General features: G+C 44.0%; 1 protein-coding gene across 1 annotated transcript in view; it reads right to left on the reverse strand.

Moving 5' to 3' along the window:
* The window catches only part of fat2 (FAT atypical cadherin 2), a 55,863-nt gene extending 39,159 nt beyond the window's left edge, over positions 1 to 16,704 (reverse strand). Inside the window, exons 1-3 of the mRNA XM_060063682.1 lie at positions 16,351 to 16,704; positions 5,348 to 8,623; positions 3,385 to 3,696 (exon numbers count right to left, since the gene is read on the reverse strand). Coding sequence (XP_059919665.1) covers positions 3,385 to 3,696; positions 5,348 to 8,609 — 3,574 coding nt within the window. The 5' untranslated portion in view covers positions 8,610 to 8,623; positions 16,351 to 16,704. The remainder of the gene's footprint in view (positions 1 to 3,384; positions 3,697 to 5,347; positions 8,624 to 16,350) is intronic.
* Positions 16,705 to 16,965: the final 261 nt, after the last annotated feature.

Raw genomic sequence — 16,965 nt, forward strand, 5'->3', positions numbered from 1 at the left:
ACAGGGACCACACCCAGTATACCCTGAGTGCTCTTATCCGATTGGTCAATATATTTTTCACGATGTGTTTATGCATGTAGAAACATGCACATAAGCCTGTATGTGTGTGTGCCTGCCTGTGTGTGGGTGTGCGTACCTGTGTGTGTGTGTGTGTGTGTGTGTGTGTGTGTGTGAGAAGGGTGGGCTGTCTGTGTCTTAGGTGTGAGGAGGGGTCGTAGATCTAGGTGGAGGTTGGGTCAAGATGAGATACGTGAAGAGTGTGGAGGCCCGGTATGTAAGCAGGCGGGGAGAGCTTGAGGGGTTGCAGGGGCCAATAAAAGTTGTCATGTGCGTGGGTGTATGTTTGTGTGAGAGAGAAAGAGAGAGAGAAAGAGACCTTATTTTTCTCTTTGTATTTTACAATGATTCCTTTGTTAAATTGTCCTAAACTTCCTTGGCAATTGAAATGCATATTTTCCATGCAGATAAAGATCTTCTGAATTCAGTTTGTGTGTGTGTGTGTGTGTGTGTGTGTGTGTGTGTGTGTGTGTGTGTGTGTGTGTGTGTGTGTGTGTGTGTGTGTGTGTGTGTGTGTGTGTGTGTGTGTGTGTGTGTGTGTGTGTGTGTGATGAAGTGAGGTGTTGCCATCGTTAACACCGTTGTAACTGCCATCGTTAATGCAGCACCTTAAATACCAGCCCATTCTGGAAATTCTAAGGGACCTAGGCTACCAATGCAAGCTAATAGTGTTTATTTTTGGAAGCTTGGGGCATGTCCACAACCGTGTTTTCAGTGGGTTAAGGCTGGCTGGGCTCTCCAGCAGAAAATCTAAACAATTAGCAAAGTTCTGCTCCATATCAGCAGTGATAGGCAGCCTGGCAGTGTGGCGCAGGAGATGTTTTTTGTACCCTTGAACAATGACTTATCTTGTCTCTGAAATATTTGAATCTTGTCTCTTGTAATGTGATTGGTGGATTCAAATAAAGAATTAAATGTGTGTGTGTGTGTGTGTGTGTGTGTGTGTGTGTGTGTGTGTGTGTGTGTGTGTGTGTGTGTGTGTGTGTGTGTGTGTGTGTGTGTGTGTGTGTGTGTGTGCGTAGCACACACAGCGGGGGGTCACTGTGTGTTGTTTCAGGAGAGCAACAGCTGGTTGAGATTGGAGAGTGTGATAGCAGGTGGGAGCAGTAGAAAGTGTGTTTTAGTCATTGACCTGACATGGGAACCAGGGCATTACGCTGTGTCTCCCAGTCTATCAGAGTACACTCTCGGGCTGGGTTTGTCCAAACTGCTTGAACATAAACAGAAGCCTTGCAGATCAGGGTTTGTTTTGTGGGTTCCCCGGACTAGGTGTCAACACTATCGACCACCATTAATTATTCATTGTTCTAATCATGTCTTTCAAAACTGACCATTAGGAACAGCCCCAAAGGGACTGCCTAGGGTCTTTGTGATTCGCTTGACATTGGTTTAATCTTAAATCCATGATGACCCTCTTTAAATCCATGCCCCCTTGTTCCTTTGATTTAAGACAAGGGTTGGTTAGTGGGTTAAGGGTGTTGGACTCAAAGCCTTGGAGTTTTTGGTTTGAACACCAATATCCACAGTGTACCGCTAGAAAAACGTGCTTAATCCCTGCTAGCATGTAGCAGTTAAATAAGCATGCTACAGTTGCAAGCCAGATACAGCTGGGGTAGCATGCTAAAGCTGTGCTAGCATGCTACAATTGTTCTTGCCTGCTGCAGTCAAGCTATTATTTTCCTGTAAAGCTAGCCTGATGCTACTTTCAGGCTAGCCTTCTATGGCTAAGATGTCTTCTACTATCATTCTACAGTATGATGCTACAATAAAAGCTAGCCTGATAAAGCTGAGGTGTCATGCTTGGGCTGTGCTAGCATGCAACAGTTAAACTAGCAGAGCAAGCCTGCTGCAGTTTAACCAGTCAAGCTAGCCTGCTACGTGCACTGAGTCACCCTTGTCCTGCCTAGACATGAGGCCACATTGTCATTCACCAGCTACAAACGTTGCTTTTTTAAATGTGACCATTCACTTTATAAGTTCAGGTATAGCCTACTGTGTTCCACTTCATTCCATTTGTCTTTTTATTTTTATTTTTTTTAAATGTAAAACGCTTGGCACAATCTGCCTGTTCATACACTTTATTTATTTGTTCACAGATTATATTTTAATCTCGGAGTGACGTAAAAGATGAAACAATCTCAACTCCTCAATGCTTTCAGAGAAATTACATCTTGACATTTCGAAAATTACCATCCGTAGATAACAGGGATGTTTAGCGACTTTATTACTCCTGCTCTTTCCACACACGCAAATAGTAATAGATATAGAATCTGAAGCTTCTGAAGTACAGAAACATTGCAAGCCAGCTCAGCAAAAGAAAAAGGGGGATGTTTATGGCAGTAATGACATTTAAAATACACCAGTAGGCCTATGGTCCTTTAATCAAATATCAAACACTTGTTTTTCAGGCACTCGACACGCGAAGGCCTGCAGGCCAAGCAGCTCTCATCATGCTGTCATCATTCACTGCAAGTGTCACTGCTATTGTCTGAATGCTACTGCAGTGCCGCCTGTCCCCAACTAATCCTGCACTGGCTTGGCCTTGGGGCCTTGGAACAACACAGCTCAGTCTGCAGATTAGCAGCATGAACATTAGGCGTGTAGAGACATGCCACTGCAGGGATAAAACAGCACCTTATTTGCCTGGAATATCAAAGTCAACGTCACTCATGTGCACAGAGGCTACTCAGCTGCAACTGTCAGAAGAGAGTGCCGGCGTTTGAAGGGAATCCAGGGTCAGCCATGTGACTGATCACTCTGCACTCGGCTACCATCGTGGAGCTCGGCTGACTGACATGCTGAATGACGGGGGTCTCAAGGGCAATTGGGGGTAGTTTTGGTTTGAACCCTCACTTTACTGGCAACACGCCCTGGGTTTTAGAGGCAGATCTGCCCAGACCTGTTCAGGCCTGAGATAAACCATTTCAGGCCTTTCGTCTTGGGAGTTATGACATTTAAATATGAAGCCTCACATCAGGTAATTGAGAGGAATTATACTATTACATGTTGATTCTAGAAGGTAATTGGCTTGTTTAAGTTTAAAATGTTTTGAAGATAAATTGCCTTCCCTTAATTAGTATTACATTTTATTCACGCATGGCTAAAAAATATTGTGTAAAAAATAAAAACACTTGGAAAGTTTCTTTCCAAAAACCTTGTCTTTGAGAGAGTGGTTGGTATGTATGTAATACATGTGGAATTCCCATTTATTATAAAGACAGGGGCCTCTGCGACAAGATCAGATGGTACTTTATCTATATTATACTTATTATACTTTATCTAGCCCAGATCTTATGTTCTGTACAAAGTATTATAACATGTTATTACCTGTCTTGGGCTGGATGTCAAAGTAGGTGCGCTGGGACTCCAGCATGTGGTAGGATAGCTTCCCCTCAGACGAGGAGTCTGCGTCTGTGGCGTGGAGCTGCAGGACTTGCCGGGCCTTGGCAGCGTTCTCCGGGATGGTGGCGGAGTAGACCGGCTGGGACAGCTCGGGGGGGTTATCGTTGACGTCAAGGACCTCCAGGAAGACATGGGTCCACGACGCCAACGGCTCTGTGCCCAGGTCCGTCACATAGGCCGAGAGCCAGTAGTTGGGGACGGCCTCGCGATCCAGCGCTACTGTCGTGCGGATCACACCTGATGGACACAATGGCAGGGATATTAGACCATTACTGAAAATAAGATGTGGCTATGCAGGCTGTTTATGTGCAGAAACATTCATTGGGTGTAATACCAGCAATTGGGCGATTTCATATTTTATGTAATTCGTTTTTTATCTTCCTTTTGTTGTTATTTGTAACTTGTTGAGGATACCTGGAATTCAACCCTGCCATTAATGACTTGTATTTGTATTTCTAATGTGCGTAAATCAACTTTACACTCAAAACTTGAAGGTCGTCCAAAACACTTGGAGCCTTTTATAGCTACTCTATTTCTGATTGTATGCTTTGATTGTGCTCAGCCCAGCTTGTAAATGTAATAACTGACTAGAGTTAAAGGCAAACGACTGTTTTGGGTGATATTCGGAAACAACCAGGGAATCACGACATGATTCAACTGATGTTCAGAGCAGTGAGGGGAAGAGATGAGGTGAGACCAAAGTGATGTTTAGAAACAGAGACTTGACCCAGGGAAACCTTCAATGATTTATGTGAATACCATTGGGGGGGTAGTTAAATCCAGAGATGGTTTCCGTAGAACTATCCTAAAAGCATTAAAACGTCCAAAAACCCAAATGAGGATCAAAGGTCAAGTGGGGAGGGGTCAAGAGGTCTCAATAAATCTATCCTTATCTCTATGCTATATACATCTGTTTTTTAAAACCTGTAGATTCATATGTTCTGTTCACATATTATTATGTGATGTTATACTAAAATGGTAAGATAATGTAATGTAATGGTATATAACAATAAGATTGTGATCATAAATTCATTGTCACATTTGTCCTATTGGTCAAACTAAGATGCAGGGCTGTGTACAATTTATGATAAAATACCTCCTGAGCTAGTATTAAAGACATGTGGATAGATAGATGTTATTCACATGCTTCTCCCATGTGATTTATGTGAGAGTTTGAAGAATGCACTTAGTGCCAGCACTGGAACGGTATAAGTCCGTTATGACAGAGGAGTCTATTTGTCCTGATTTGATCTACTCCACGATCGCATCACTAATGGAATGTGCATGTTGCCAGGGGTCAGAGGATGTTCACCAGGATGTATGGAGAACATCTTGAGCAACATCTCCCCAACAACCCTCTCCCCCACACTGAAGGGCAGATCAAATTGCACCAACCTACGCTTAGGAATGTCAACTTATCGCAGTCATAAGTATGAAGGGCTTCATTTTGACTAATTGGGCATGTCAAGTACTACATGAGGGCTGCATTGTCCAGTTAGGTTGGCAAAAGCACTTGCATAGTTGTTGAATAAAAAATCAAAGCTGGCAGCACAGCACATATTACGAGACATATTTTTCCTATGGTAGTATTGGCAGTGTATGGCTGAATGATTCAATTATAATGAGGATATAAATCATGTTGGTTCAGCAGAAGAAAGATGTATAGATATTTTTTTACAAATTAGTTATTACGCTTCTACCAAAAGTGATTTTCATTTAATTCCGATACAGCACATTATACAGCATGTACGGGTTTGAAATCACTGTAGGGCGGCTGTTGACACTGCGGGAAAAAGATTGAACCCGGTTCCTTTTAGCAGGGATTCAAACACCTTAACTACAATGCTATCCTGCCTTTATATAAATAAATATACATCACATTTCTTACCTGTTTCCTCATCGATGGTGAAGACTCCCAGGCCGGATCCATCCTGGATATGATACCGTAGGGTTCCGTCCCGGCCCAGGTCCTTGTCTGATGCGGTGAGCGTCAAGACAGAAGTCCCTACCGCGGCGTCCTCCATCACGGCGGCCTCGTACACGAACTCGGAGAACGTGGGCCGGTGGATGTTCTCGTTGACGTCCAGAACCTGAATCTCCACAAAGCATGAAGAGGAGAGGGAACGAGGGAGGCCATGGTCCACGGCACGGACAGTGAGGTTGTAAGACGGCCTTCTCTCGAAGTCCAGCTCCTTCTCCAGTGTCAAGGACCCTGTAGAGGCGTCCAGGTTAAAGATCCCGCTCTCTGTGTTCTTGAGGTTATAGGTTATGAGGCCTCCACTTCCCTGGTCGAGATCAACACTGTCCACCCAAACCAACACGGTGCCCACAGGGACATCTTCGGGGACTTTTATTTTGTAGGTTCTGGGGACAAACTTTGGTGGGTTGTCGTTGACGTCCTGCAACACCACAACCAGATCCATGGTGGAATACAGCTGTTGGCCAACATCGGCCTGATCTCTTGCTTCGATCTGGAGATCATATCTAGGTTTTGACTCTCTATCCAGATTTGCCGTCACACTGACCTCTCCGGTAAGCCCATCGACTTTAAATACCTCCGAAGATGAACAGAGGGAATACTGGATAGTACCACGGGCCTCAGAGTCTAGATCTACAGCATGTGCTTTAAATACACTGACGTCCACTTCTGTGTTCTCTGGGATGCGCACCACGTATCTCGGCTGATCAAAGATGGGAGCGTTGTCATTGATGTCCAGCACGTTCACCGCCATGAATTTCCACGAGGATGTTTGAGGTATCCCCAAATCATAAACGGTTATGTTCAGGATGTAAAACTCTCTACTCTCTCTGTCCAAGGGGCAAACTAATTGGAGGTCTCCAGAGAAGGTGCTTATAGAAAAACAACCATCCTCGTTCCCACTGGATATAGCATACACAAGCTTGCTGTTGAAACCGGTGTCATTGTCCGTGGCCATGAATTTAACAATGGTGGAATTCAGGGGGTAGTCCTCTGACAGGTCGATGGAGGAAGGCATGCTCGACTCAAACCTTGGAGAGTGTTTGTTAATGATGTGAACATCGGAGTAAGACTCCTCATCCTGCTCCATTAGACCTGGCTTGATAGACTCTATCAGTTGATCTTTCAGATGTCTGGAGATGCCTGTCTCCTGACAGCGAATGGTAGCATCGGTCCCTTCCTCGGTTAGAATGATGCTGACCACAGAAGGTTCTGAGTGGTGTTTCCCGTCTGTGGCTCTGACTCTCAGAGATAAAGAATGACCCACTAAAACAGGGTTAATAGGCTGGTTCAACGTGATGAGTCCAGTCACAGAGTTGATAGAAAACAGTTGAAGCTCGTTCCCGGACTCGATGACGTAGCTGAGCTGATTGAGCTCGTCAAGATCAATGGCGGACAGCTCAACGACGGGGTTCCCAACTGGTAGATCTAGTGGCACAGTGGAGTTGCAGCCGACCCTCTCTAACAGTGGTATGTTGTCGTTTGCGTTGCTCATGGTGATGGTCACTGCACACTCGCTGACGTGGCTGAACGGACTCCCACTGTCAAGGGCCCATACCCTGAGATGGAACACACGCTTCATCCGCTCATAGTCCAGGTGTTCAGATGTTGAGATCAGGCCTGTGAAGGGGTCGATGGTGAACGGTATGGTGTCGGTGTTGGCGATGGCGTAGGTTATGATGCCGTTTTTACCTTTGTCTTGGTCTTCGGCAACAACCTGTATGACACTGCTGCCGACGGGGCCGTTTTCCGCCACAGAGGCCTTGTAGGAAATCTGAGAAAATGTTGGGCTGTTGTCGTTTTCATCAGTTATCTCCACCACTACGTGAGTTTCAGCTTGCCCATGGTTAGCCATTACATCAAACTCATAACGGTTCTTTCTTTCATAGTCAAATTTTTTGGTTGTGACAATAATCCCTGTTTTGGGGTTTATTTTGAAACTCTTGCTGTCTGGGTTAATCTTGATGCTAAATGTGACATTAAAGGAGCCTGGGTTTACAGAAACCATGACCACATGAGTCTTTAGCGGGGAAAACTCACTAAGTGTAACAATGTAAGTGTCTTCAAGGAAAGCAAGGCGGGTGGAGTTATCTTGAGGAATGTGGATCACGGTAACAGATGACAGTAAGGGGGGAGAGCCGCAGTCTTTAGCTTGAAGGGACAGGTTCAGTCCAAACGGAAACTGATGCCACATAATCCTCTTGGTTGAGATCAACTGAAATCTCCCAGCTTCTACTCCTGCGGGGACAATTTCAAAACACTCGTGAGGGTCCCCTCCAACAATACTTAAGGATTCCACTGGCTTTATGCCTGCCTCCACAAGGACACTCACAGATATTTTCCCATCAGCCCAAAACACTGGCTTTCCAACAGGTGGGATTACAGGAGAGGCAATGTTGACCTTCTGAACCTTCACTGATACCCGAGCAACATTGCCAAACTTTTGAACACCGGAGATCTTCTTCGTCCTGTCCTCGGCTAGGATGGTAAGTTGGTAATGAGCCGAACGGGAATAGTTTAGCTTCTTTGCAAGGCTGACAATCCCTGTGAAAGGATCCACGGAAAACGGATGGGCTCTGCTGGTGAAGGAATAATAGAATTGGGCGTTACTTCCGATATCGGCATCGGTGGCACTGACCCTTGCCACGCTCGTCCTTAGGGGGGTGTCTTCTCTGATAGCGACGTTGTAAGAGGCCGGAAGGAAAAGGGGCTTCAGGTCGTTGGTGTCAAGCACTAGGACGGACACCTTGGTCTTGGCCTTGAAGTCATGAGTGCTCTCGGTGGCTTCCACGGTGAGGACGTAACTGTCCCGCACCTCTCTGTTCAGAAGCGCATAGTTACTTCTGCGTGTTTGAATCCGCAGGAAACAGATATCCCCTATCGTTAAAGATTCAACTTGGAAAAGACCATCGCCATCCCCGGTGACTAGACTGTACTTGATGTCCCAGGAAGAATCGGCCAATTGGATGCCCATCTTGACTGGCGTCTCTACGTAAGTCCGAGGGGCAGAGTTCTCCTTGATGGTGGTGTTGTAGAGGTGATGCGTGAACCGGAAGGGTGAGCTGTCTTTCCCCTTCGCTTTGCTCCCATCACAGACCCCAGTATTGAGGAGGAGGATGGTGGTGGCCAACAGGAAGACATCGTTTGGAAAAGCCATATTCAGCTTTTCCATGCGCCCTCCACACCCTGTTGAAGAGAGAGAGGGATACATGGTAAATAGGAATCAGTAAGAAGGAAAGTAGGGATAGTGGTCTTTGGACACAAAGCCATTCTACAGGGTGTTGGCTACGGTTTTGAATAGTTATAATTTCACCACATATGAATGTTGAAGGATTTAACACCTGTTGGCTTACTGTGCACCACATGAGAAGAGAACCAGAGCCCAGACCTTTTATAACTATGAAGGCCCCCATTTTTTTCCCTTGGTCCCTTTTCTCAGTGAAGAATACAACGAGAACACAAAACACACAATGACACAACAGCAACGAGGGAAAGCCTAGAGGGAGGCATTTATTTCCTGCCTCAACTTGTCTCGACCAAACCAAACTAAAAGCGCAGAAAGAAGCACATTGTTTCAGGAACTTTTTTTTTTTTCAAACTCAACCCTTTACCCAATAATTAATCCTCAGTTAGAAAATCGAAAATACATCTAATCAGGGTTTTTGGTTATAATCCTCTGCCAGGGGGTTCTACCAGTGGAGATTTGTTTTACAAGGGACTTTGAATTGGTTAGATTAGGGAAGGTAGACCTCTGCTGATCCAAACGTAAATCAAACAATTGTTTCATGTACAAAGTAATGCTGTCCTGCAGGCACAAGCTACTGAACCCACTTTCTCAAACAATCGCAATTCCAAGACCCCACACACATTCTGACATGAAATTATCTTGATGGATTTATTGAAAGTCAAGTTAACATTATTTACGTCAGTTGTGAATAGGAGATATGAGTTCAACCAAAGGGCCTGGTTTACACAGCTGCTAGCTCAGAGAGTTTGGTAGTACCTCACTTAATCTCAGTCGAACCTACACACCTAGGATGATTTAGCATAGGTGGGACGAAACCTACTGAATTCAAGTCTCACCCTGTTCTTCGTGATTCAGACACACATGGGTGACTTCAGCCTAATCCTTACAAGTAATATACTCCTTTTTTGTAAGGGATGATTGTAGAAAGCTGCTAGGCTTCTGAATTGAAACGATGAAACAGGAACTAGTGAAATGCCTTAGGAGCCTCAGCAAAGGTTGTACATAAAGCTGATAATCCACAAGCACATCCCATTATAACAATTTATTTGCATTTGATTTTGTTTCCTCCTGAGATAAAATCGGGGACAATACTTAAAAGGACCCACCTGGAGGTAAGCACGGAGCCCAGGTAGCTCGCCTCAACCCCTGACATCAGAGCAGCAGAAATCTCTGAAGACCTTGAGCTGACAGCAAAGAGTAAGCAAGCTAATGGGAGATGGGTGGGATGCCCCTAAGCTCAACTCTGACAGTAACTATCAATAGCTGAAAGCCAAAAGGCCACCCTTCAATATTCTGCAGGAAAATTATGTTCACTTAGCCCTGAAAGAGCCTTCTTGGCTGCCACTGGTGCATCACCTAAGCCTTGAGATAAATTCCAAAGGAAGCCAAGTGGCGATTGGCTTGTCCTTCTCCAACTTAAAAATGTAATGAAGTTATCCAGGTTGTGGGATATACAATCATATTTGATATCTTGAGAAGACAATGTTAAAATGGGACACTGTGCAAAATAGTTGGGGATAAAGGAATGCCAGTGAAAAATAACTAAAAAGAACAGATAAGGTGTTTTATTTAAAGCCCAAACGTTATGGAGAGCTGTATCGTCCATCGCGAGACTGTTCCATGGTGCTCTGACCACCGTTCTCCCATGGTAAGGCTATGTATACAAAGAGAGATATATTTAGATAGATAGATAGTCTGGCGCTTGGTGTTCCAGTTAAGAAGAACAGGTATGCGTGTTTTATCCGGATGGTATCAGAAACAACATCAGATAAGAGGTGATGTTTGGGTTTGAAGTCGTCAACAGTGGTGTCTTAGTCTTTTCTCTACATGGAAGAGACTAATGGGATAGCAGCCAGTAGACTGGGAATTCAATCTCTTACAAGATAAACACACTTCCTTGAGAGCATGGGAGGAAAACTTTCTGAAGTACACAATGGGATAGAATAGCATTTCCTGATGGGCAGCATTCTTGATAAACAGTTTTTGTATTTCTGTGTTTCTGTGTATTTACATGCATGCATTTATAGAACTATTAATGTACATACTGTGTGTGTGTATTTAAGTAAATATCTAATGGCTATGTTATTATATGTATGCATACCTATATTTGTATGTCCAATTCAAACTCATCATAACCCACACCAAACTGCATTGAGGTACTGAACTGGCTTTGTAGTCAATGTCCATGCTTTTTGTTTGTGTTTGTGTGTTTGTGTGTGTTTGGTTGAGCATCCATGCATGTATTAATGTGCTTGTGCCTGTGCATGTGAGTGTGTCTGTGGTGTGTTCTTTCCCAGCGAGGGTTTGGGCGAGGCGAGGGACCTGCACATACTCGTTCAGTTCCCTGAGTCTGGATCGCATTTCAACACCACCCCAATGGCTCTGGGTGCAGGGTTTAGCAAAATGTCCAGCCCTGCTCGATCTCCAACCTTCCCCTCAGCACTGGTCTGGCTCACACACACAGACACACAGACACACAGACACACACACACACACACACACACACACACACACACACACACACACAGACACACACACACACACACACACACACACACACACACACACACACACACACACACACACACACACAGACACACAGACACACACTCACTCCGACACACACACACACACACACACACACACACACACACACACACACACACACACACACACACACAGACACACACTCACTCCGACACACACACACACACACACACACACACACACACACACACTCCGACAGACACACACACACACACACACACACACACACACACACACACACACACACACACACACACACACACACACACACACACACACTCCGACAGACACACACACACACACACATACTGGCTGATCATGGTGTATGTAGAACCAACCATCAACATCATGATGTCCCATCACAACGACTTTCGGAAGTATAGGAGCACAGGAATGTTATTAGTATTAATAGTGTTTCGGTAATTGTTTGTAATTAATCATGATGTTAATGATGCTTGTAAACTAATCCCACGACAACAAATCAGATAAATCAATGACTTGTCTACACAGGGGAGTCTTACAAGTTTTCTATAACTCTCTTCGACTCTGCTTATACCAATAGGTTTCCAGGGAATAGACGGTCCAAGAGTGATGGGTGACAACGGGACAGGAGGGAAAACCCTGACTAAATGCTCCACCTCCATTCCCCTAGCCTAGACCATAAGAGAGGCTCACGTCACTAATGGTACTCACACATTCAAACGCTTTGATACAGTGGTTTCACAGGTGGCTAGCTGGGGTACTCCCGGAAGTTTCAGCTTTTTAAGGGAAGGTTTACAGCCGGATCGGAGGCCCCGAGCTGGTTTCAGGAGACGACCCCCACAGCCCCTGGGCACACTGCTCACTGGTTGTCCCTGGGGGTCTGCACAAATTGCAGTTGTTATTAATTACAGATCTCCACAACATATGTACTATATATATCTATATATAGTACATATTTTAAAGGAGAGAGAGTGAGAGAGAGAGGTATGGGAGAGGGGGGAGGGAGAGGGAGGATGAGAGAGAGAAAGGGGATAGATTCCCCTGATCACAACTGCAAAGAAAAAGATAAAGAAAGAAAGAAAGAAAGAATTATGTAAATAAACAATTTATTGGCAGTGCTGTAGGTCTAAATTAAAAATATTTTCCTGAGCTAATATAAATGTATAAAACTGCAGCCTGTTGCTTATTTAAATGAATTTGGTTGGAGTTTCACAAGGCGCCTCCAACTTGAAGATGCAAACTACCGTATGTTCAATTCAACCTAATTGTGTGTGTGTGTGTGTGTGTGTGTGTGTGTGTGTGTGTGTGTGTGTGTGTGTGTGTGTGTGTGTGTGTGTGTGTGTGTGTGTGTGTGTGTGTGTGTGTGTGTGTGTGTGTGTCTTAGTATGTCTATGCATGAAGATGTAAGTGTTTGCACAGATTTGGATCTGCTGTGTGGTTAATTTGGAAGGCTAGTAAAACACTACCACAACATCTGTGTGTATACGCATTGAAAAAAAGCCTGTAATTAAGGCTTTGACATGGTTTACAAGGTTGCAACTGAAGTTTATTTACTACTCTAATTCAGTGATGTCTACATGTGTACAGATAAAGCTCCTGTCTGGATAAGTCATGGTCCAAAAAATGGGGAGAATTGCCTGCCTGTCTCTGTAAACACCAAGAGAGTAGAAGCAAACGTTGCGGGGCATTGGGGGAGGTGCGTGACTGACGACCACCAGATCAGGACAGATAGCTGCCCTGCTATCAGCGATCTACCCATCCACTGATGGTTTAGCTCTGCAGGCGGGATGCTATGCATGATCAATGAAGAAAGATCTATACAAATATTAAAAAATATATATATATGATAAAAAAAATATTTTATTAATATTTTATCAACATTCAGTTAAACTAGCAAGGTAGACAGGAAAGTTACCCTCCCTAACTGTTATGAGATAATTAAACCCCTGAGCAACAATATGTATTGCATTTTCTTACAATGTGCTTCTTTAAATGTACATTCAACATTTACATTTTTGGGAAATTCTATTTGCAATACAATACTGTATGTTTACACTGTAAGATTTGGCAGTGTAAACATAACCTACTACCAGAAGTGCTTTTGTCTTTGCTCTAAAAGGTAAAAGCATTTTAATAAGTATATTAGCTGGTCAGTTCAGCAACCTGTGTTAGCAGACATCTGATATCCGGGCTAGGCATCAAGGGTTTTGTCATGGGATAATAACACTTATCTCAAGCATTTCAGGGTTAAGTAGGGACCTCAAGACCGACCTCTCCCAGGTCCTCAGAGCGGGAACTGTTCAATCAACATCAGGACTCAACACCAGGAATATCGCTTTGCGGCATGCCAACCCCTTCTGGTTCTCTATTCAGATGAAGCTGTGCGTCTACTGATACACATACAACAGTGCATTTGTGTGAGTTTGCCTGCGCTGTCATAGAGCCTTGAGCGATCAGATGTGGCCTTATCGCTACCCTTATCGGCACTTTCGGCAGAAATGACCTTGATCGAGGGGAGAGTATTACTCAACAGACACAGACGATGTTTCTAAGTCTTTCGCCAGCTCTTGCAACCTCCTGCGTGCTTTTCTGCAGTCTTCTCTGTACTGTTTTAGATTCACACCTGAGGGATTCTATATGAGTATTTAAGGAGAGGCTTTGCGAGAGTGTAACCCCAGACCGGCGTCCCACTGTCCTACCGTCTTCAGGCAACGTTGAAGCCTGTGTTTATCAGGGTGAGGTCAGTGTGTGGGCGCGGTGGGGGCATAGCTTTTAACTTTCACAGAAAGCCTCAGGGGTCCCCGGCGCCTTAAGGTAGTATTTTAAGTAGAGGGTCTAAGCACATTCCCAGTGGGTGTACCTCTGACCCAGCTACGATGGTCAGTTCACTCACTGGTGAATTTGAGCACCAGCTCAGCATGTAGGACCAGGCCTGGGCATCGCCACATGCTCACAGCACATTCAAAACCTTAAGTAACCTGGTCAATGTTCATTCAGGCTTAATGCCAAATTGATTTAAACACTGGATCCATTAGTCAGGTCTCCTGAATTTGTGCTTATGATATTAGGAACTTTGTTTGCCTGATCTTACAACTTTTGCTTATTTATCAGAGCTCTAAACTAAGCTAATTGTTATTAACATATTTAATTATTCAAATAAACGTGGACCTGGAAAGCACTCTGCGACTGTAGCTGTCCAAACAGACATTTTAAACAAACCTGTCTTGGCTTGATAATTGGACAAGAGTGTGTGGGTAATAATGCAGGATAATTACTCTTTGCACTTTCTACATTAGGGGTCCAATTCGTTATCTCTACTCATCTCATTTCTCAGCCCACTCAAACATCAGCCAGCTTGTTAGCAAGTCACTCATAAAGACCTAAAGAGCACTAGACAAAGACTATTACCTTTGCCAAATAGAAATTCAGTCAATCTGAACTCTTATCAGCCAGAGATTGGCCCAAATATTCCATTGCATCATTTAAAAGCCATCTAACGAGATAAGAGAGAAACTATGCATTCAACGTTTGAATTGTCTTGAAAATACACATGCTTATAAAGCACTTGATGAGACTAAATTCAATATCACCAACTCCATCTCATTCGTGCGACTGGAATAGTACTTTATCATTCAGCCTTGCAGGCCTCCCCAGTAACAGAATTGTTTGATATAACGACACAAACTAGACCCTCAAATAGAAAACTCCCAGAAACCCAATGGGAGACGGAAGAAACATTTAAATCACAAAGGATCCTTTTAGAACCTAGACTGACCCCAAGCGCGTATGTAGACGGATATAACAAAATGTCAAATGAACTAGGAACAAATTCGAAACAAGGCAAAGCCATGTGGAAAACCACCAGTCAATGTCAAAAAGGCCTTCAGTTTCTGTGCTATTTACGTACATTCTCGTGCATATTGAGTTGTAATTGTGGTATTAAACAATATGAAATGCGTTGTAGACGTAATGATGATATTGAACCATTCCTGTTGTAGTTGTAGGCCTCATGGCATTTTACAAATGTACAATAGTTGTGGAATTTGAAACACTTTCATATGTTATATTTCTCTAATTGTTGAATTACCACTAATAGTAATAATTATTATTATGATTATCATAATTATCCTATGGCTAATAAAACAACCGCACCCTGTCAAGTATTTTGTTTCAAATAGGTTGCGAAACTCAATATGTTTTTTTAAGATACTCAAATTCTTTATATATTCTTTCATTGTTCTCAACTTTTTTGTCACAGTTTTGTCTAGAAGCGTCTGCTAAATGAAAATGTCAACGTAATAATACAAAAAGAAATGATTCAAACAACAGCTGGTATGGAGATCAGTACAAAGACAGGTTTCAGGATACACAGGGATGTTTAGACATGCTCTTCAGTCCACCTGTTCAGAAAGTCATAGAAATTACAACGCTTGTTCCTGTGTCCATTCATCACAGCATCCATGATGGTTGTGGGGGGGGGGGCGGTATGTGTCAAATAATACTCAAAACCAAACCAGGATCTGCGTATGTATACATTTCAGGGACCAACCGACTGTGGAGAAACTTTGAATAACCCCGTCTTTGAGCCGACAACCGGTAGGCCTAACACTGTTGACACAGGCCTCACCAAATGCGCATGCCGTTAATTTGCAATTGTCACCCGCCCACCCCAAAGCTCATCCCCCCCTTCCCATTCAACTAAACATGTATTCAAAGGGGTTCTTATGAGTTGCTCTCAACCGGAAAACATTTCCCTCTACAAGTATTTTCTTTCCGCTAAGTCACTTTTAAGTCAGTTTGAGAGTCTTCAGGCTTTAGAAAGGAGGGACACTACAGTATTTGCAGACTGCCGACTGGAAATATAAGACCTGCCACTACACGCTTTGACATGTGTCCACTTTACTGTCTTCCATTCTACAGACGCCAACAAGTCAAACCGCTTGGGGACAATGTTATAAGGTTCACTAGCACACATACCATGACAGTCAACATATATCCTACACGTGTTGCAGATAATATTAACACAAACATGTATAGTTTATGTTTAAAGTCCCATGTATGGAGTCCCATTTGGATGGTCTTATATTATTCTCAAAGTAATCTATAAAGCAGCTGAAAAACAACTCCACTCACTCACCTGAGTTTCTCCAAATCCGTTCCTCAGGTAAAGTCTCCCTCGATCGCCCCAAACGGTCGCTTGAGTGAAGTCCCCCGCTTTCACCCCACGCTTTAACTCTCTCTCTCTCTCAGTGTTCTCTCAGTCTGTCTTCTCTCTGTTCTTCTTGGGAGCCTTCAGGAATCCTTGGACAGCAAAGAGAGGAGCAGCGGTGAACCACTGTAGCCGTCTGGAGTAGGCTCCATGATGAGGACTCACAAATACACACGCTCACACACTGTCAAAAGAGTGTTCTAAGTACCTAGCGCGCTACCGCTAAACTTGTGTGAACCAGAGTGGTGAAGAGACACCTCTGACTGCCTCTCCCCTCCTCCCTCCTCCCTGGTAGACACTGTCCCTCCTCCATGGCACACACACACACACACACACACACACACACACACACACACACACACACACACACACACACACGCACACACGCACACACACACACACGCACACACTCAGTTAAGACAGTCATGCTCTCATACGTACTCACAGTTCATTTACACTAATGTTTATACATGTTACTATACTTAATGTGTGTGTGTGTGTGTGTGTGTGTGTGTCTGTGTGTGTGTGGGTTTGTGCACACAC

This window comes from Gadus macrocephalus, chromosome 10 (genome assembly GCF_031168955.1).
Source record: "Gadus macrocephalus chromosome 10, ASM3116895v1".
NCBI classification, from domain to species: domain Eukaryota; kingdom Metazoa; phylum Chordata; class Actinopteri; order Gadiformes; family Gadidae; genus Gadus; species Gadus macrocephalus.